Source organism: Podarcis melisellensis (genome assembly GCF_964234715.1).
Source record: "Podarcis melisellensis genome assembly, chromosome: 1".
In the NCBI taxonomy this organism is placed as follows: domain Eukaryota; kingdom Metazoa; phylum Chordata; class Lepidosauria; order Squamata; family Lacertidae; genus Podarcis; species Podarcis melisellensis.
In genome coordinates this window covers 22,812,371-22,834,115 of record NC_138528.1, presented here as the reverse complement: position 1 = coordinate 22,834,115, position 21,745 = coordinate 22,812,371, and the positions used below count along the sequence as shown (strand labels likewise).

The 21,745-nt window shown below is 41.0% G+C and overlaps 2 protein-coding genes across 5 annotated transcripts in view; one reads left to right on the top strand and one right to left on the bottom strand.

Annotated features, from left to right (window-relative positions):
• The window catches only part of RPS6KA5 (ribosomal protein S6 kinase A5), a 29,888-nt gene extending 15,857 nt beyond the window's left edge, over window positions 1-14,031 (bottom strand). Inside the window, exons 1-8 of one of the 2 annotated variants that reach the window (XR_014168186.1) lie at window positions 13,488-14,031; window positions 8,233-8,304; window positions 7,295-7,513; window positions 5,020-5,135; window positions 2,944-3,051; window positions 2,160-2,243; window positions 1,563-1,666; window positions 197-347 (exon numbers count right to left, since the gene is read on the bottom strand). Coding sequence is in view for 1 of the 2 variants with exons in the window: in XM_081910608.1 (XP_081766734.1) it covers window positions 197-347; window positions 1,563-1,666; window positions 2,160-2,243; window positions 2,944-3,051; window positions 5,020-5,135; window positions 7,295-7,513; window positions 8,233-8,304; window positions 13,488-13,584 (951 nt within the window). In the remaining variant the exon portion in view is untranslated. The remainder of the gene's footprint in view (window positions 1-196; window positions 348-1,562; window positions 1,667-2,159; window positions 2,244-2,943; window positions 3,052-5,019; window positions 5,136-7,294; window positions 7,514-8,232; window positions 8,305-13,487) is intronic. The other variant, XM_081910608.1, reaches the window with a different exon arrangement.
• A 260-nt stretch (window positions 14,032-14,291) lies between these two features.
• The window catches only part of DGLUCY (D-glutamate cyclase), a 35,911-nt gene continuing 28,457 nt past the window's right edge, over window positions 14,292-21,745 (top strand). For all 3 annotated transcript variants that reach the window (XR_014168476.1, XM_081911716.1, XM_081911717.1), the window contains exon 1: window positions 14,292-14,415. The gene's annotated coding sequence lies outside the window, so the exon portion shown is untranslated. The remainder of the gene's footprint in view (window positions 14,416-21,745) is intronic.

Here is a 21,745-nt window from a genome sequence, read left to right as displayed (position 1 = left end):
ACTATACCCCCAAAAGAGAGTGAAGCACATACAGGGGAGTTGAGGTGGATCTGAAGGTGATGTCAGAGAACCACGTAGCTAAGGGGAAGTAGTATAGCAGTCCTTTCTCTAATGCCTGCCAGACATATTTCTAAACAAAAAGTAACATGTTTCCAAAGCAAAAATGAAAAACAGACAATATCTAGTTTTGTTTCACCTGGAAGAAGGGATGCTGTTTTATTTCATCAGCACCATTTGAACCACAGCCCAGTCTTTTCTTGGGATCTTTCATCAGAAGACCTTGAATTATATCTTTGGCTAGAGCAGTCATTTCTTGGGGATAAGGAGGTTCACTTTTCAATATTCTCCTGAAGAACAGGGAGAAAATTACAACAAGGTAGTGAAATGTTCACCACATGGTGATAGTGTATGTAGAATTGTGGTCATAAAGTGGTACAAACTGTCATATGCTTGTCAAGACAGCTGGGTCCACCTAGTGACTAGTCCAAAACTTTATGGAGAGCCACTAGCAGTCAGAGTAAAGACTCTTGCTACCCAGATTTTAGTACCAGTCCTGCTACCTAAGACCCTTTGAAATGGTGGTGCCAATAAACCTTATCTAGGAAGCATCAATAGGAGCCATCAATGCAGTGTTTCTCAAGAATTGGACCTGGGGGTCACTTTCAGTGGGCCTCAGTGTCACAGCCCGCTCAGCGTCTCTACATTTGCTTGCCCTGACCTCCATCTGCTTGGATCAATACCAGCACTAGCAACTCACTGCATGCTGATGTTCCAGGGATAAGGGATGAAAGAAATTGACAGTTGGAAGGGTGGGGAATTAGGAAGAAGTTGAGTACCAAAGGAGAATAGGAGGGGAAATTACAGAAGATGAGTAAAAATAATTAGAGAAATCCATCTCCACTTACAGCATTTGGATCAGGAAATTCTTTCTAAAACAGAACAGCTGAGTAATAATACCTCCAGAGCAAATGTTTGTACTTAACTTGCGGAAAGCTGAGCTACAGGATTCTTTGCCAGAAGGAAAACAATGTGGCAAAGAATTTAAACATTTCCAAAGGTGTATTATAAAATCAGTAATTATTTCTGTGACTGATGGGCCTCTGTAATTTTCAGCAGTCTCACATGGGCTCTAAGAGTAGAAAGTTTGAAAACTCCTGCATTAATTGATGTATCCTAGCTGCTTATACAGGAATGTTTCTAAGATGCAGTTGCTTTTTCCAATTGCATTTATTAACTTCAAAAAACATTGGCAGACTTTGCTTCTCTTTGAATTTATGCCTAAATCAAAATAAGTATTCAACTTTGTACTAGCTTTCAGAAAAATATTAAATATGATTTTTTAAAATCATTTCTGGATAAGTAGCAAAGATATATCTACCCAGTGCTTACTTAATGGATTATATTTTAACATCCAGTCAAGCTCTGTAGTATTTGTACACTACATCTTTTATTGTACTCTGGTTTCCACAAATTGTTAAACAAATGTAGATTATATAAAATAATATTTTCTTTAAAAGTGGAGTTTAAAAATCTAATAATTTGCAGCCAATTTTATAACTTACCTAGATATCTCAGTTTGTGAATTTCTCTCCCCATCAACAGTAAAAGGTGATGCTCCAGTTAATAATTCATACATAAGAACACCTAGACTCCACCAATCAACAGCCTATAAAATAATCATATAAATTATAAAAGCAGAAAAATACACTAAGCCAATACAATTATTCTAAGAAATAACAATTATCCAGACAGCTATCTTCACAGCTAGAGGTAAATCAAGATAGATGAATTTATAAAATAGAAATAAATTATAAATGAAAGTAAAATTATTATAACTAATGTGAAGGATCTGGGCTTTACTGTCCTGGACTGACTGGATGCACCTTGTTTTATGGATTGTTGCATATTATATGGGACTACGTATCTTTTTGTCTATCGCCCATCATTCTTGTCTGTTCATTTGTGGATTATAGGGTTAACTTGTGTAACTTGATTCATCCTGGGGTAGTCTTATAGAAATAATTTCCCCCTTTATCTGGTAGCAGTGAGTTCATAAGTAGGGAGGTGTGGCCACAAGCAGAGGGATACATTTCCCTTCCCTCAGCAACATCTAAATGTTTTACAAACTTCACCATATGCTTTATTAAGGAAAAGCATACCTTATCATGACCTGTCTCCCCTCCTTTGACAATATCTGGAGCCATATATTCTATAGTTCCACAGAAGGAATATGCTCTTTCATTCTGAAAAAAAGAAGGCACACAACACACTAACTGATATCAGAATCACAAGACAAAATGAGGATAAGAGAAAAGACTAACAGTTCCTAGCACCTCTATTATCGGTCCAAACTGACAACTCTGAGAATAGATGCTACTTCATATATTATAAATATAAGTTGATCACGCAGGCTGAGGCTGATGAGTGATTAAGACCAACAACATCTGGAAGGCCACAGGTTTTCATATAAGAATTAAGGTTTTTATTTTTTATTAACCTACATTCTCTGATCTACCAAAGTAGTGCTTGCTGTCATTTATCATCACAAAAAAACCCACCAGGTGCCTAAGTGGAGCCAAACCATCAACAATTACTCTGTTTTTAAAAAATATGATAAAGTAGGTATTTACTAGTAAAATGACAATTCCTGGTTTGCACATAACACTAAGCCATGATTTAGCCAAAGTGTAGCTTGTCTAAGTACTTGAACCCAGCAGACCAATCTTGGTTTGTCTTGCAGAAACAAATGTGAAACCATGGTTTATTGTAGGCTTACAAACTATGTTGTAGACATATGATCCATTGGAGAACAATCTTATGAAGCAAATTCTGTGCTCAAATGCATATGTGATGATTTCAATGAGAGCTAATATTTCAACTTGTTTATGTTCTGCCTTCATTTATACAATCACTTGTTCAAACACTTCATATGCAGATACTCACTTCATCACTAACAAACTCCTTACTCAAGCCGAAGTCAGTCAGTACTACATGGCCATCAGAATCAAGCAGAATATTCTCAAGTTTTATATCACGATATATAATTCCCAACTAAAAAAAGAAATTAAATTCATTATATACTAGTAAGCATATTAAAGCATGCTCATAATTATTAAAATGCTAAATATACTGAGGTGTGGTTATAAGCATTAAAAAACCTATCTGTGCTCTATATTTACACAGGGTGGCCTGATTTAAATCAAGTTTCCTATGAATACATCTTCATATATGTATATTTAAAAATGGTGCCGATCTGACATTAATTTACAACTAAATTAATAACATATAAATAGAACACCAAATGGAGAAATGTATTTTGTATACTTGTAAGATAACCTGCTTTTTATTAATTTTAGAGCAATATTATGCTGCTTAACTCTAGAAATAATTCTGAATATTAAATCAAATACTCTATATACTCCTATTACAACTAGCAGGCATGACAGTTTATTGAATAAAGGAAATGACACACTGGACGATACTGTCTTCTTTGTAGTGCTGGTCATTTTTTATTCACTCTGCTCTGGCCCAGCAACACCCACATTAAATCAAAGTAGCAAACTAAATTAAATGTGCATGATTGGTAAGTCAAAACAGGAACTGAAGTTTCTGGGCAGACTAGAGAAGACTTTTTCTATGTGTAGTAAGCATAGCGTAAATATTTGAGAAATGATGACATATCTTCATTTAGAAAGAAAAACTTTTCCAATTAACCACTGTTTGTTGCTATCTCTGAATCTAGAACTGCAGTTACAAAGCAGGATCATTAACCAGTTTGGCTTCTTTTGATAATCTATAGTTAAAACTAATCACAATTTCTCCCAGGTTATACACAATGACGCAAGACACAAAATGGAAGCAAATGCTTCTGACATCCTCTGACATGCCAGTGGTGGGGTGCACAAACCTGAGGCTTATGCATTTATCTCTAAACCACTGGATTAGAGATCCTGCTTACCAAAGACATCTGGTAGGCCACTGTGAGAACAGGATGCTAGACTAGATGGGCCACTGGTCTGATCCAGCAGGCTCCTCTTACGTTATGTTATTGACTCAAATATTGATTATTAAGGTCAATGACCCACATAACAAAATTATTACACAATCCAAAATATGGCTATGGGGAAATACGGTGAGCCACATTTCATGCACACACTGCCTGGGTTCATGCTTCACACTAAAACACGGTTTAGTGCAATATGCACAAACTGCAGTGATCCTCAGGCTTGTATACTTCTCTCAACCCTTTCCTCTTCTTGCATGGTCAAAGAGGAGGAATCTGGGTTCTACTTTCAGTTAATTATAGCTGGCCATGTCATCCTGATCTCAAACATATGGTTAGTTTCAACCTGCCAGTCTAAGAACCTTAAGATGACTTGTTTGAAGTTAACAATAATTAACCACAGACAAATAGCATTTACCAGTGGCCCATTGTCATGTAATTTAGCTACTGCTTTTAACACGCTACTTGCTGTGTGGTGGGAGGTGAAGGAAGTATTTTGTACATAGGAAGAACCTTAACATTAGTTCACATTTAAGAATAATCCATAACTAAATACACAACCTGGAACAAGCTGGAGAGAAACTCTTTCACGCCTCCTTCTCCTGTGTATCCAGAAGGATTTCACTAGCAGTTAATTGCAATTTCATCTGATCCTGCCTTGTGGTGCTGTTGGCTTGTTTTGAAACAGGCCAGTTTGTTTTAACACACAATCTCTGGTGTGCATGGCACAGCAACCCATCTTAGAGGAAACTAAATGTTAACTTTTTGTAAATCACTTTGAGGTTGTTTTTTTCAAAAATAATCAAACAATGTATACATTCTATTAACAAAAAAAGAAAGACAACTGGCCATAGACAGGTTTTTAAGAGGCCTTCTTCACCCATGCTGTTGCAAACAGCGTGCTGAATTTTGTCATGTCTAATGTTTATACAGTTTAAAGCGCAAGTCTTCTTTCCCCCTCTTTCGCACTTCAAAAAACATGGAATTTCTCAGAAAAGTTCAAATCATAGTTTTACCTTGTGCAGGTGTTCAAGTGCTAACACAATCTCTCCAATGTATATTCGTACCTCATCTTCAGTAAATCTCTCTCTCTGTGAAAGATGGGTAAAAAGTTCTCCTCCATTTATGTAATCTAAGATACAGGAAGTTGATTACTTAATGTAGCTTTATTTTTTAAAAAAAAAACACACAACAGAAAGCAGTATCATCTGTTCTAAATTGCTCAATTTTGCTCAGTAAGAATAACAGACCTTTAGGAACCCAACTACACGTTACATGAAAACTCTGACAGACCACAAGGAAAAGCTGCTCTGAGACAACCATTTGTAATAGAAAAGAAATGACTCTACCAGGGTGCTTGACCCAGAGTTCCATTTCTCCCCTCAAAGGATTCTTCCAGGCATTTAACATGGGATGACAATGCCTCACTCACTCACGTTTTAGAGGGGTGGGGATTATGCCATCCTTGCCTAATCAGTCTGTTTTCTCAGCAACCATATGAAGTTTTCCCCTACCACAGATCAGACCAAAAAGAAACACAGTAGCGGTTCCTTATCACTGTTTTTTCCTTCTTTTTAAAAGCTCCTCCTGCTGGCTTGTGTCATTAATCACTTCCTCTTTCCACCAGTGCTAATCTAAATAGTCCTCTAATTAGCTTGTCCTCCAGAGTGCATGTTTGTGTGTGTGTTTAATTACCCTTGATGCAAAGACAGAAGGAACTGAAGTTTTAGAATTTGAACCTCTCTTTTTCCTTAGAACAGAGAATGCACAACCAGTGTAAAAGTCTCTGCAACTACCATGAGTAGTTGGGTGAGAAGAGAAAAGACTCAGCAGAATGTGCAACAAAATCCCACTAATGTAGATGCTCTGTTGCAATTCTGGATGCAACATAAAATGGAAAAGAAACAATTAGAGAATTTGAAGGGCCCTCTCCTTCAGGAAGCACCAAAAATCTAATTGGCCCATTGAGTTTCAACTACAGGTTAATTTAGAGCAGGACTGAGCACGAACCACAAGATTGTAAAATAGCTTGATTCAGCTTGGACCAATTCAGAGGCTGCCCAAGTTGTCACACGGGTCCAAGCCTCATGGGCCAAATCTGACTTCCTGATGGACCAAGACTGACCCATGGGTTGCTGGTTGCCCAATCCCTGGATTATATACTTGGCCTGTCAGTCACAACAGACTTCTCACCTTTACATCTTCTTTAGATACATAAATTCCACTTTTGCAAAATTCTCTCTCTCAAAGCACTAGAGTTTGAGAGCACTGGTAAACACAGTCTCTCTAATTACAAGCTAGACTAGTCAATCACAATGGAATTCTCCTTCTACATAGTCTCCTCACTCTAGCGTTTGCTCTCTCTTCTCCCTGGATCCCAACTGCTGAAAGTGAAAATAGCCACTTGTCTGCAGCATTTAAAAAAAATGTCTAGATCACCGAGGTGCCATGAAGCGCTTCAGGGGTACCCATTTTGATTAAAGCCACCTTGTAGAGATCCCTCTTTGCCTCTGACAAGCCCAAAATCTCTCAGAGGCGTAAGAGAAGCTTGAACAAGGGTTATGCAACTGAACTATCTGTAGCCGTGAACTGGAAACCAAAACTGACAAGCTGTGTTATTAAAGGAAAATATTCAAAAGCAGGGTGTGAGGCGGGGGGCAGGATTATAGTCTTGTCTAGATGTGTTAACATTCATGAACCTGAAGTGGGGCATGTCAGCACTGAAGGGAGAAAACTTATCTAAGCTGCCACACAGTTGGTAGCCTGCATAAATACAATTTCAACACACATCTCCTTCTGATTTGTCAGAAGGTACTTATAAATGGCTTAAAGCTAACAACCAGCAGCTCGTTGGTTTATCTCAGGTGCTCCAGTGTAACTGTGTTCCATTCCAGCGTAGAACCACAAGCCAACCCCTTACTCTTCCACCCTCTGTCTTCTTCTCAGTACAACCCTGATTGCTTCCTCTGTAACATTATCAGGAGATCTAACACACATAATGCATGAATGTTTGTATTTTCTAATGTGACTTGCTTTCAGATCACTGCAAAAGTTGTCTATTGATTTCAGTTGGTCTGCTTTGAGCATGTTGAATACAACCTTATAGATCCATGATAAGAACAGATAATTTAAAAAGCATATTCTTCAGTTTGTAAACTCTTTGGATATTTATTATATTATATTATATATACCATTGACTAGCTTGGCACTCTTAACATGAAATCGCTGAACTTTAATGTTAGATTTTTTTTTGTTTCAGTGAAAATATTTCGTTGTTATATTAAAACTTACCCAAAATGAGATGAAGCTTTGCATCTGTCTGAAACGCATAATGCAAAGTCACCAAAAATGGTGACTGTCGGATGTGTTCTAGGACCTGCCGTTCAGTCTTCGTATGTTCAGTTGTTTTGGCTTTTTGAATTATTGTTGCTTTTTTCAAAACTTTCATGGCATATAACTTGCCAGCATCATGACCACTTATTTTCCTGACTAGAAACACCTTCCCATAAGCTAAAAACAAACATATGGCACAGTATAAAATACTCAAAAAACAACAGATATTTGTACGAGTAATTGGATACCATAGTATTCAATTCCTATCACTTTCCCATCTTCACAACTGAGCAAAGTACCTAAATCAAAGTCATTCCAACCCTATACACATAGAAAGATAATTATTGGAATCTCTGAACTCAATGGCATTTCTATACCTTGTTGACTGAAATAATACTGAATTTGAATGGAAAGTGATAATAGAAATGGAAAAATGAGAAAAGGGAGAAAATACATGGGGGATACCCATGTACCCATGCAGAAGCAGATTTTTAAAAAAAACAAAACAAAAACCTACGGTGGAAAACAACCCAATAAGTATTCAGCATTCTCAACAGCCATATAATACTGAGTGTAAGTCTGGAAGAAGAAAAAAAGGGGAACGGATGGTATAATTTGAAGGAGAGCTTGTCTGGAAGCACTTCTGGTAGAAGGGTAAAGAAGCAGTCCTACTTGTTACTGCTACTGAGAAAAAAAAACAGGGTATGGGGAAGTGAATAGAATAGGATATCCTGAAAAGGATAATGGTCCCTCGCAGGAACCCTAACAAGAGCACTTTACATTTAACATATTGTGTATGCAGTCATTAAACCTAAGATATTTTTAATTTAAAAAAACTAACTTAACAATTGCTTTAATATTTTCATATTTAATTAGCAAAGAGGGCCTATTCTTACCTCCTGTCCCAAGAACTTTCAGCAGTTCAAAGTTCTCAATGCCCACCTTCTCTACATGACCAGTCAAGTTTGCTAAGAAAACACAAAAACATTTCAGTGTAAAATTACTAGCTTTGTCTAACACACACACACACACACACAAACACAAAACAAGGAACAAACAGGTCAAGGCTGCTGTCAGCTGCTATCAACAATAGCTACTAGATGTCTAGACCCCAAACCACATTGTATTAAAACTATTTAGAAGCCATTTTGTATTATAAATGAATAAATAAGATTAGAACTTAGCTTATGTTGAGACATCACAACATTCACAAGTTCTGCTGCTGTCAACAGCTGCTGATGTAGAATGAGGTGGGAAAACAAAAGTTCCCAGCCCTTCTTGTTTGCTGCCTCTCCTCCCAACTCTTTTATAGATGCAGAACTAATAATGGACCATTACTTGAGCTGGAGAAAACCACTGATTCCTGACATTCTCAAAACCTACACACACATTCTGCATCCCATCTTTTATCTCCTTTCCTCAAGAGAAAAGGGTCAAGTTCAGAGGCATTGAATTTTGCCTGTGAAATAAACTTAGTCCCTCCTATCCACTTCCCCCTTTTTTCAAGGGCATGGCAACTTGGTGAAGCAGCACTAGCAGCTGGGATATTGGCTGTGAAATGCATCCTATAAATTCTAATCAACTTAAGGGTTTGAGCAAGCCATTCCCCGCAACACTCAAATGAAACCCCCTAACACACCATAGGCCCTGGAAGCTCACAACCCTTTTTGTTCTTTTAACATTGTTATCATAATTTACAAGTTAATGCACCCCCCCCCAAGTATACACTTGGGAGTATACAATAGTTTTTGGGTAGCCACATGTCACTACTAAACTGACAGGCACTCAGTAACCAAGTTTGCTATTTGAATGACTGTTTTAATTTATGAAGGAAATGAAACATGGGTCATTTTAACATGTTGTAGAAATTATGGGTTGCATCCAGACCTATTTGGTTAGATTTAATTTCCGTTTAAATCAGTGAGATTCAAATGGGAACTATGTGCAACTAACTAGGTCCAGAGAGAAAAACCGGCATGATTTCAGGGGCTCTTTATTACAAATCATAACAGAGCTAATTCACATTTATTTCTGAAGTGGTCAGGTTCTAACACTGTGGTTTTATCACATTTTTACATAGGAAATGGTTGGTGTGAAACAGTTACCACATGAAAAACTGAAGAGTTACCACATCTGAGGAAACACTACAAAAGAAAGACTGTGAAGTTTATTTGCCTTTCAAAATGAGACTTCAATGTTTTTCTAACCAATGTAACAACAACTGGATGCCCATGATGAATTGAAAAAGATATGTTTTTCTTAGATGTGATTCTTTCTTGCAATATCTACATATATTCATATATGTAAAATAAAACATAAAGAACAATTTATTTGAATAACAAATTATTGTGATTTTGAGGCAATACCTGAAGTAGCTGGGATGAATATGAACAAAGCATTGTTCCTATCCTATCCATTTTATTCATTTGCATGAATACACTAAAAGTAATATGAGCTGTATGCCATTACAGAAGTACATCATGTCCATTAGCAGCAGCCTAGCATCTATGAAAAACCAGAAGGCTTTATTCTATGTTTAATTCAAGGTGTGCCACAGTGCTATACAAGATGCCTACACTCTTGCTGGAACTAATGCGTCAAGAATTTAATCAGTGACATACTGTAAAATGTGCTTTTATGCAAGATTTTAGGCAGCAATCAAGCACAGGATAAAGGAGGGAGAAGCAGTAAAAAGAAAATGAAGCACTATAAACAAATCCCTCCCTAGCAGCCGTTTTGAGGGAAGCATTAATAATCATTTCAAAAAAGAGAGAAATATTCAGGGAGTTTTTGCAATGGTTTCCTTCCAATTTCTGCTTGATTTAGCTGGCTTATGTGTCAGGATGAATAACAGTCACAAAGTAAGGAGATAAAGTAGAAATTAAAAAATGAAAAGCAGATGTCAACTCGTCTTAAGTAGATAGTATATTTTGATACTTTATGTTCTCTTTGGCAACATACAGCAGAATACAACAATAAAAGTAAACATTGTTTAAGATGGTGGCACTTATTTTAAAACTGAAGATCGCATACTATATTGTTAGTGTTCACACACAAACAAAGGAGGACGTAATAGAAATACTGAGCCAACTATTATTAAAAAATGCTCTGAAAAAGATCAAAACTGGGTAGAACTGCTTGTCTGATCACTTTATTTCCCACCTCCCTAAACCCTTTACTGTAGATATTTAAAGTGCTAATAACTAGTTAACGTGGCATATACCCATTTAAAGAGACAGTACTGTATTAAGCTTGTGTACTGTGTAATCTCCTAATAAATAAACACTAATATATTGGTTAAATATAGTAACTCTATCCAACTAACTTTGTACCATGCTTATTTCCCTCAACTACCAGTTACTGGTAAGTTAGGAATGTAATGGGTACAGTATAAATAATATTAAATGGTAGCAGAAAACCATTGGCATGGAAGTCAGGTTTTGTAAGGAAACACCTATTTACTTTTCCTCCACACATTCCCATCACACCGTCCTTTGGCTCTAGTCAACCAGAGCAGCTTCTACCTATTCCACCCTTGAAACCCTCCTCATTAGCTGTGATAACTAAATGAAATCTCTAAGTCAGCGGTGGGAAACCCATGTGGCCTAAGAGGCTGTTTCAGCCGAGCAAAGCTCACCTGCTCAACACCTGGTGTCATATATGAACTCAGGTGTGGTGCAAGCAAAGGAAGCCTTGGGCAAAATTGGCTTTGCAGACACTGTTGTTCACCTGATCAGCAGGGTCTGCAAGCCTCTTGTGTAGTACTTCCCATGCGCCATCAATTGTGAGCACTTGGGAAGAATTACAGACAAGGCTTCCCCAGCCCTGACAACCAGCTGATTGTCAATGTTTGGGTAGTGCAGTGCATAGTGCTTCCCCAGCACTCACAATCACCTTTTTGTTGATGACTGAGAAGTGCCACACAACTTTTTTGCCCCTATGTTTTCATTTCAAACAGCATCGCAATGGGGTCAGAAAAGGTCCCCTGACTTCATTGTTACATCAGGTGTTTGACAGCTGGGTGGTCCTGCCCACCTGTCAAATGTGGCCTGCAGAGGTATGCATGGAGGTAAGTTCCCCATCACTGCTCTAAATTCAGAAACAGTATCATTTCAGTTACCAGCCACTGGATATATACAACAGAAGACCCCTGTTTTCTCATGCTCTGCTTGGGAGCTGCTCAGAACATTTGGCTCATCACTGTCTGAAACAAGATTATCTAGATAAAAACAAGTTACTTGCCTAAGGAAGTTAAATGAGTACAAAGTAGAGATGAGATCTGAAACCAATGCCTAAATCATTTCCTTTTCAGTTAATTCTTACCAAGCATTTGTTTTCCTCTGGTTTACCCCCCTCTCCCACACCAAAATATTCCCTCATATTCCTCTACAATTCCATTTCTGATCACAGAACGTGCCATTTTTCTAACTTGACATTCTGTTCCAAAAACATGGCACTCTTGCACTCTATCACCTCTTCAATATCTATCTACCTATAAACCTGATCTTATCCATTACTGCTCTGCCTCCAACATAAAGGGCAGTCAGTATTCCCAGGACAGATATTAAGCTTGTAATTTCCAGGACCCTTTTTAAAAACTGGTGTCACACTGCCTTACTTTCCAATCCAAAGGTTCAGAGGCTGATTTGAGGGACACATTACATTATGTTATCAGAAGATCCTCAATTTCACATTTGATTTTTTGATAACTCTCAGATGCATGTCATCCGGACCTGATAATTTGTCAGTTTTAATTTCATTAGGCTTAGATGACACAGGACATTAAGATGCAACATCCACATTACAGTTTTGAGACAGAGTTTCCCCATCCCTCAACATCTTCTCGATCTTTTGCAGTTTATCTGCTAGTGATTTCTTTAGAAAGTTCATGTACAATTTGTAGTATTCAGCTATCAAGTCACTGACAGGGGCTTTATCGGGCTTTAATGATTTCATTGCATTAACTGCCTCATCTTCCATAATATGTGCAATTCATAGTAACTGAGGAGGTACCCATTCAGTACTGTGAGGTTCAGCAATTACTCCACTAATGGCATACGTTCGCTGGGACTTACTTCTATGTAAGTATGCATAGCAGGCATGGGGAATGTGTGGACTTGGAAATGTCATTGGGATCTTTCACACCAACCCCAACCCAGCATCACCAACAGTCCAAGTATAACAGCTCACTGGACAACATCTGGAGGGCCACACATCCCCCTCCTGCATAGGATTGCATCCTATATTACCAAGAAACCTATTTAAAACCAGGGGTGCCAACTTGAATAAAATATTGGGCAGGTAAGCCCCCACACTGCAGAACCGATCACATGACACACACACACTATTTGAATGGAAATGTTCATCAACTTTGGAGAGGCCTGGACCCCCTCAACTATTTTACTGGGGGAGCCCAAGGGACCTCGGCTCCTAGAAGTTGGCTCCTAGGCTTAAAACAGCAACAATTGCCAAAGTAACAATATTAATGCATGGTGAGGAATGAGTGAGAGAAACAACAAGGTTTCTTTACCAGAAATATCGTGCGCATAACAGCGTGCAGCGTTTTTGAGCAACAGAAGAATCAGGGCAATCTAGGGGGGGAAACTGCAAATGCCCTGGGCGATTTCCTACGAAGACCGCTGCCAAAATTCGCAGCAAGGCGATGGGTGAGGAGGAGGCATCTTTCCCAGACCTCCGTTCACCAAAGTACGTACCCGCCTCGGCAGGTCTCTCCTCTCCTGACATCGCTCGCCGCTTTCCCGCAGCTGCCACTCGCCCGCCGCCAAACATTTCCCCCTCGTCCGGCGCTGCAACCGAGACCTTCTCCCCGTCCCGCTTCCCCAACCTCCCACCCCAAGCCCTCTCCCCGGTTCTCCCCCGAGCCCTTCTTCTGCGGGCCTTAGTCGCCGCCCCTTCCTTAGCCCCATCGAGCAGCGTCCTCCTCCAGAGCTGCCCCGAGGCGCCTCGGCGACCCACTTCCCCCGTTTCTCTCCCCCCCTTACCACCTCACGCGCAGCTCAAACACTCCCTGATACCCCCCCCCGAGCGTCCCCCAGTTCCACGGGGATCTTCGCGCGCTTGCCTTCCTTCCCAGCCCCACATTTCGCGCCTCTCCCCCCCCCCCACCAGACCTTCCTTTCAAGAGGCTCACCGTTCTTCAGCTCGTGTTTGACGGTGAAGAGAGACGGGTCCGCTTCTTCCGCAGAGCGCCCGGAGGCTCCTTCCATTTCGTCCGAGGGTCCCTCCATTTCCTCACAGAGCCCCCCGCCGCCGCCCCCCCCCCACTTTTCACCCTCTCCACGCCTGCCCCCCACCCCACGGAGTGCCGAGGGTGAGGCAGGGAGGCTCAGCCAGCGCCAGCGCCGCCCGAAGACGAAAGGGAGACTTTATCCCTCAGCGAAGGTGCCCCATGTTCCGAGGGCTGCTGTTGTTGTTGTTCTGAGGGGAAGAAAAAAAACAACCAACGAGAGCTTTAGAAGACAATAACGAAACGAGGCGCCTACATTGACAAGCGCCCGTTTAACCATCGGCGCCTTTGGAAGCGCTTCAGAGCTCCTCTCACTCACCCACCGACCCCCATTCCTAGCTGGGAGGCGGGCGGGAGTAGAGAGACCGCCAAGAGGGGGGGGGGAGGGGCGGCAGGGTGAAGAAGCTCCGTTATCGACGAGATTCTAACGACTCCCCTCCCCTCCCCGCCGCCGCCACACTGAAGCAATCGGGGAAGGAGGTGGGAGGGGCGAGCCGGACGCCCATTGGCCCGCCAGGCTACACACGGCGCCGACGATTGGCCGGCGCCCGTTGCATGTTACCACCCTCCCTCCGCCAAAAAGCCGCGGCCCGCCATTGGTTCAGCGCTTCGGCCAATCGCACGCGCCAATTCTCGCTCTCTCGCCTGTTCCCTCCCTCCGCTTCCTGTCTCTGAGGTGATTCTGCTGCTGCTGCTCCTCCTCCCCCCCTCCCGGCTCTCCGCCGCCCGGTTCACCTTCTCCCCGCTTTCGAGTAAATATTATGCTCCCGCCTCTCGAGCGGGCCGAGTCTCGAAGAGGCTAGATCGGTTGCCTAGACACGGAGGATGGCCGGTGAGTGGACCCTTGGCGGCGCTGTCAGCAGCTGGGCTTGGAGGGTCTCGCGGAAATGCTGCCTCCCTTCTTGCAGCCGTTGTGAGCCTTCCAGCAAGAGCAAAAAATGCAAAAGCAAAAAACAAAGAAAAAGGAGGACGTGGTGGCTCCGCGATTAAGAGGCGCAGGGCGGGCAGAAGCAGCTTCCCGATCTCATTTCTAGAAAATAACGAGGACTGCTGGAGAGTTACAGTATTATGGAGTACTAAGAAAGTCCTTCAAATACATTGCTGTGAAGTGTTTCTTGGCTTGTTTGTACACCCTGTTAATTTGATCTAGACTTGCGTTCATTTACACGATTAAAGCAAATCCAAGGCGGAGTGTGTGTGTACGGAATTACCGTAATAGCTAGCAAACACATTGGTGTTGAGCTGTGGATGATTCCTGATGGCAATCCCAAATCAGCATCTTCTGTACTTCTCCATGTAAAGAACTGATCTATCTTGCATGTACACAGGAACTAGAATTTAATAGCTGAAATACTAAAAGTATTTGTATTTACTGAATTACGTAATGCTGAAATATACCTTCATCGCTTTCATATGATATTGAATTATTCTATACAGCATAATGAATATGTGTTTGTGTGTGTGTGTGTGTGATATAAATATATATACATAAAAAGTGATGTATAGATATAGAGGTAGATAGATATTGCTTTGATAGTTGAGGAATATTTTCTCAATATCCACATTCAGTGGTTTGCTGCTTACTAACTTACTTAAGAACCTTTTGCTGACTGTGTGTGTAATTTGTATGTCTAGTAGGACACTAATGAGCACATGTCCCAAAATCTTCACAGTAACCAGCTAGTGAGGGAGCCTGCTCCACAAACTGGAGAGAACCCTGGCTGAGGAAGCATCAAAGCAAGTTAGGCAAACGTGTGAATTTGGCAACATGGCAAGAAGGCCAGGGCACCCCACTCTGCCCAACAAAATTATCATGAGATAAGCTTATTTTCTTTAAAATTATCCTAAAATCATATATTCACTACTATCTGTTAAACCTTATCAGATAAGGCTTATCTCATCCTGAAGTCCCAAAAACATTTTATAAGGAATCTTTCAGATTCACTTAGGTATTTCTGCTTAGATCTGTGCTATCTAGTTGATGGTAAAGCCAGATCTTCTCCAGCAACTGCAGGGGCAAAAGCCTTCCTGTACTCTGCAAGGTAGGTGGTGCTGAGTCACTCCACCCCACTTGCTTCTAACCATGCTGTAAGTCAAAATCCCCTTTTCTTGTTGTTATCACGATTACTCAAAGATCAAACAAATCCCACTTTGAATGGTCCTTGGGAATAATGGTGTATTACCAGTTTTATAGCAAAGTTTTACAGCAAAGGAAGGATCTCTGTGCACCAGTTCTGACTGGGATCCAGGCGTTCAGTGCTATGCTGTATTGCCTCCATGCAGCTGAGCCCAGGATTGGGCTTTTATTAAAGTTTTGGGGGTGAGAATTTAAACAAGAAGTGCATAACGATAGCCTTCACCCTTAACTGTAACAAGCTGGAATTGAGGTGGAAATAGAAATAGAGGGCTTGGAGAGGAAGCCCGGGGCTAGTTGTAGCCTTCAAACTCTTCAAAAGCTGTTACATAAGTGAAGTAAGCTATCTGAACTATTGATCACATTAGCAATGCAATGGTCCATTCCACAGAGCTCATGAGTAATAAAAACTTGGTAATAAAAATTCCATGAGTTCAGTAATAATACGCTCTATGGTGGGGAAAGATAATGAAATTGTATAGTCCAAGTTGTTAAGCCCTGCAAGTTGTTCTTGTTATGCAGTAGGAGCTACTCTCAAAACTTTTGTAGATTTGTATGAAAACCTTTACAGTACTCACAATCCAGATCCAACCTATTTACAGGACACTTGTATTCAAGCAAGACCAAATTGATATTTTGATCAGGTATCTTACGACTGAAGATGAGGTAGCAAAAAAAAAAAATGTAAAGAAAGCAAAGCCCATGGGCTAGATGGCTTTGGGGGGGGGTTGTTTCTATAAAGCTTTGATTCTCTTGCTCCTATACTAGCCTCCCTGCATAATACCATCATGGATGCTAGTACTGTACCACCCTTGCGGAATATGTCAAGAGTTATTGTCTTGAGCAAACCGGTTTGGGACCCTAATCAGGACAGGGAAATCTGAGATGTAGTATTGGCTAGTAGACTGGGTAGGTTGAAAGGTGCCAAGACATCAGCAGGGTTTAGTCCCTCACAGCCAAATTGTTGACTCAGTCCAGAGGATCCTGAATATTATGCACCATTGTAAAACTAAGCAGGAGCCAGTGGCATTGGTCTCTCTAGTCTAGATGCATATAAGGTTTTCAGCCAGATCAAATGGCCTTCAGGTTCTAACCCATTTGAACATGGGCAATAAATTCATGAGTGTGACCCACAGCATTTACACAGAACCTGCAGCCAACGGTACAGCTTTGCTACTATTGGGGAATAGCATGAAGTATTTGGAGATGGTTCCCCCAAAAGGCCTTACCTGGCTCAAAAGGCAAAGCTATGGCCCATTGAGCAAAGAGGTGAAAAGGCAGTTGCAAGCATGGAATAACAATCTCACCTGGCTGGTATAGAAATGGCTATCTCCCTCAACTTCTGTACTTGTTTCAAACACTCCTTGTTCTGCTGCAGGCAGAAATAAATACTTGGCAGCAACTAGTAAACCAGTTTATCAGGAGTAATGGAAAAAACCAAGGTGAATAAAAACATGCTGTATGGCTGCCATGACTGCCAATAGATAGGGGTTTGGGAATTCCAAGTCTGCAAGTGTATTATGAAGCCTACAATTTAATGCAACTGATTCAATTGGTCAGGGGCAATTATAATTTCAATTGGGTAGGCATGGAGAGCACAAGTGTTGGACAGGGCCCTTCAATTTCTTAAGCTGACTGCAACCAAGTTACAAAACACAAAGAACCCATACAATCAGACTATCCTCTCAATATAACAAAGGTGGTTCATAGTACCAGCTCCTTCTGAATCACCTCTTACTCTCATTTTGAAATACCCACATTTCGGAGACGTGTCTAAATATAACCAATTTGAAGTGTGGGAGGGGAAGGGTCTGTATAGGGTGGTGGACTTGTTCTTCAATGGGGTGCCTCCTATCTACAGAACAATTGCAAGCTAGACTAAGGGGGAGCGGGGGGCAGCTACCCCCCTAAATTAAGTAAAGCAAAAAAATATATACTTAACTAACTGAGGTTCTCCCCACCCAACATGAAACCTGCCCCCCTAACTTGAAGGCTGCCCTCCCCAACATAAATCCTGGCTACGCCCATGAACTAGACTGGGAGGTGAGGCCCCCTTGGCTATAGCTAATGCCGATTCCATTGTTAAGCAGATACAATTTTCACACACAAGAGCCTCTGAGAATATTAACATTTTATAAATACAATGCAGGCTTGTCTCAGCACATTGTGGGTCGACCATAGGACTAAAATCAGTTTAGGAGAACAATCTAGATAAGATGAATATTTTTGTATTTTATTTGTTGTAGGTATTATTTCTAGCTGCTTTTTATTTTGGCAAAACATAAAGATATAATTACCAAAGGAAAGAGGTAAGAGAGACATCTAGAGCTGATCAAAGTCAATAAACTAGTACTCATGAAGCTTTGATTTTACTACAGAGCGGCTGCAAACACACATCTTACATTTATAGCAGATTTAAAGCACATGGCTTTGCCCAAATAATCGTAGGAAATGTAGTTTACCCCTCACAGAGCTATAATTCCCAGCACCCTTACAGTCTTTGGGGAAAGCCATGTGCTATATATATATATATATATATGGTGTATAGAGAATGTCCTTCATGTGTCCTTGTTCAAAAACAGTCATAAAGCTAAATATCCTGTGTGGTGATTTTAGACTCTTCCCCCAAAAATGCTTTCCAGAATTTAGATAGCAGTTCAAACTTGCTGATGTTGATGTGGTGGTGGTGGTGTGTGTGTGTGTTGGGATTCAGGTGCTCAGTCACCTCCACCAGCAGAGAGGAGAGCCACTGATGCAGCTGGTGTGTTGTGCCACAACGTAAGCCCTGAGCCCTTTGCACTGTAGGTGGTAAACTAGAACTCGTGGACCTCTTGCCAGCAGTAACCAGCAGAAGGTCCCCAAAACACCTTGCGAGGCACTGGAGCCTTTGGATCTGCTGGCTAGAAATCCCTGCAGATTCCCACCACCATGGGCTAATCCTTGGCCCCTCAGCTGCACCAGCCTGGAGCTGTCATAGCAGAAAAGAGGAACTCACAGCCACTACCACTTTATTCCCTGGTCAATAAGAACTGACAGGGCTGTGGTTCTGGTGGTGACAGCTCTGCCCATCATCACCATTCAAATCTATCACATGTGGACATGCAGAACATTCCATGGCCTTTGCATTCCTGCCAGCACTTAGGAAATCTCTCTTTACATTTGGTCTTGTTGACATTGGCTATCATGTCTGCTTTATTTTTAGAGAAGATTAGGATTGGGTTTTTATTACTTTTAATTATTATTTTTGGCATCCTAAAGTAAGTGAACTTACTCTTAAACTTGCTAGGACTGTTCAACCTTAGTCATACAGTTGCACTGGGCTAGTTGCTGCATATGGTCACTGATTATTATAGTTACCTCGCTGTTTGTATGTACATCATGTGTTATCTCCTTGAAAGGTTAGCTGTTGGGTATGAATATTAGTGTTCACTCAGCTATTAAAATGACAGCTCAGTTAATATTTTTAGAAAGCTTGTCTTTATTGACATTGCTTAAGGACAGGCCGATTACTTTGCTTACTGAGCAGTGAACATTCAGTGCTCCTGGGATTGTTATAATTATTATCACGATTATCTGCAGCTCATTGTGGCATGAAGGCTGTGGACCTATGCACATTTATTTGGAAGTGAGCGCTGTTCATGATACTTCTGTTAAACAAGCATACAGGTGAAACTCAGAAAATTAAAATATCGTGGAAAAGTTCATTTATTTCAGTAATTCAACTTAAAAGGTGAAACTAATCTATGAGATAGGCTCATAACATACAAAGAGAGATATGTCAAGCCTTTATTTGTTATAAGAGCCAGTGTGGTGTAGTGGTTAAGAGCGATAGACTCGTAATCTGGGGAACCGGGTTTGCGTCTCCGCTCCACCACATGCAGCTGCTGGGTGACCTTGGGCCAGTCACACTTCTTTGAAGTCTCTCAGCCCCACTCACCTCACAGAGTGTTTGTTGTGGGTGGAGGAAGGGAAAGGAGAATGTTAGCCGCTTTGAGACTCCTGAAGGGGAGTGAAAGGTGGCATATCAAATCCAAACTCTTCTTCTTCTTAATTGTGATTATCATGGCGTACAGCTGATGAAAACCCCAAATTAACAATCTCAGAAAATTAGAATATGAAATGAAATCAGCAAAACAAGGACTACAAATAGAGCAGTATTGGACCTCTGAGAAGTAGAAGCATGCATATGTACTCAGTACTTGGTTTGGGCCCCTTTTGAATCAATTACTGCCTCAGTGCAGTGTGGCATGGATGCTATCAGCCAGTGGCACTGCTGAGATGTTATGGAAGACCAGGATGCTTCAATAGTAGCCTTCAGCTCTTCTGCATTGCTCGGTCTTATGTCTCTCATCTTTCTCTTGGCAATGCCCCATAGATTCTCTATGGGGTTCAGGTCAGGCGAGTTTGCTGGCCAATCAAGCACAGTAATCCCATGGGCATTGATCCAGGTTTTGGTACTTTTGGCAGTGTGGGCAGGTGCCAAAGTCCTGCTGGAAAATGAAGTCAGCATCCCCATAAAGCTCGTCTGCAGAAGGAAGCATGAAGTGCTCCAAAATCTCCTGGTAGATGGCTGTGTTGACCCTGGACTTAATGACGCATAGTGGACCAACACCAGCTGATGACATGGCTCCCCAAATCAACACAGACTGTGGAAACTTCAAGCATCTGGCATTATGTGACTCCCCATTCTTCCTCCAGACTCTGGGTCCTTGGTTTCCAAATGAAATGCAAAATCTGCTCTCATCAGAAAATTATAACAAAAAAGGCTTGACATATCTCGCTTTGCATGTCATGAGTCTATCTCATATATTAGTTTCACCTTTTAAGTTGAATTACTGAAATAAATGAACTTTTCCATGATATTCTAATTTTCCGAGTTTCACCTGTATAGGATTGAGCTGTGTTCCAGGAATATGAGCAAAATAGATTTTTGTTGACTTAATTACTGTATATACTTCTTATGCTTTCATTGTCCTCTCTAGCTGAAATCACTGGTATAAAATTGTCACCAAACTACTGTTTAATCAGAAGATAAACTCTGAAGTGATTTTTAAAGGAAAAAATTATAGAGGCCTGTAGGTAAATAAGTACTCAAATGAATATGAGCAGCTGAACCCACTATCCTAGCCTGTTTCTTGCTGTTTTAGGTTTGGCAGCGCTGTAGTAACAAAGGAGCCCTACCAGGCAGAAATCTACCTTCTAGGTGACTCCTAAAGTTGCAGAAATATCAACCCTAGCTGTCTAGCTCAATCACCACTTACTTGCACTCTTGCCAATACATGCACTCCTGCCAATAGCACAATAAACTCATATCATGAGTGCTTTACATTCACTTTTTTGTTTTTTTCTGAAATCCACTAGAAGCTGGGGGGAAAGGTTATATATATATATACCAACTTGTGTTTGTTAGTCCAGAGGGAGGAGACTGCAATGGTGATAGCTGATGAGACAGTGGACTATTGTGGTGGAGGAAGAAATGACAGTGGGGCCCCCTCTGGCTTGAGAGATTGACTGTGAATATCTCACTTGGTATTGTGGTTGGGAGAGCACCTCCAAAGCACAGCACAGCAAAGATGATCACCTGCCTATCTTCTGAATTTGGAGCTGGGGAAGGGAATGTGATTGTAGCCATCCTACATTGTGAGTCATCTTTGCCCCCAGTTTTTCAACCTCCCTTCCTTTCCACGGATTTTCTCCTGTTCCTCAACCTCATCCGGGGGTTTTCTCCAGCCAACCTCACCTTTCAGTTGATATATAAATAGATCCAGTAGTAGTGTTCTGTGGAGGTTTTTCCTGAAATAGTGAGGGAAAAGGGAACTGTCAAAAAAGGGAACTGAAATAAAGTGGTGTTCTTTTGCTAATGTAAGGAGTTGGGCAATCTCTTGTACAACTTCTCAAGTGCCTTTTGTGCAAAGGCTTCCGATATCTTTTCTGCAACAGTTCACAGTACAGAGCTGCCACCAGAATTCTTTCCACCGGAGTAGGTGTTCTATGAATTATAGACAGTGTTTTTCTGAAGAAAAGCAAA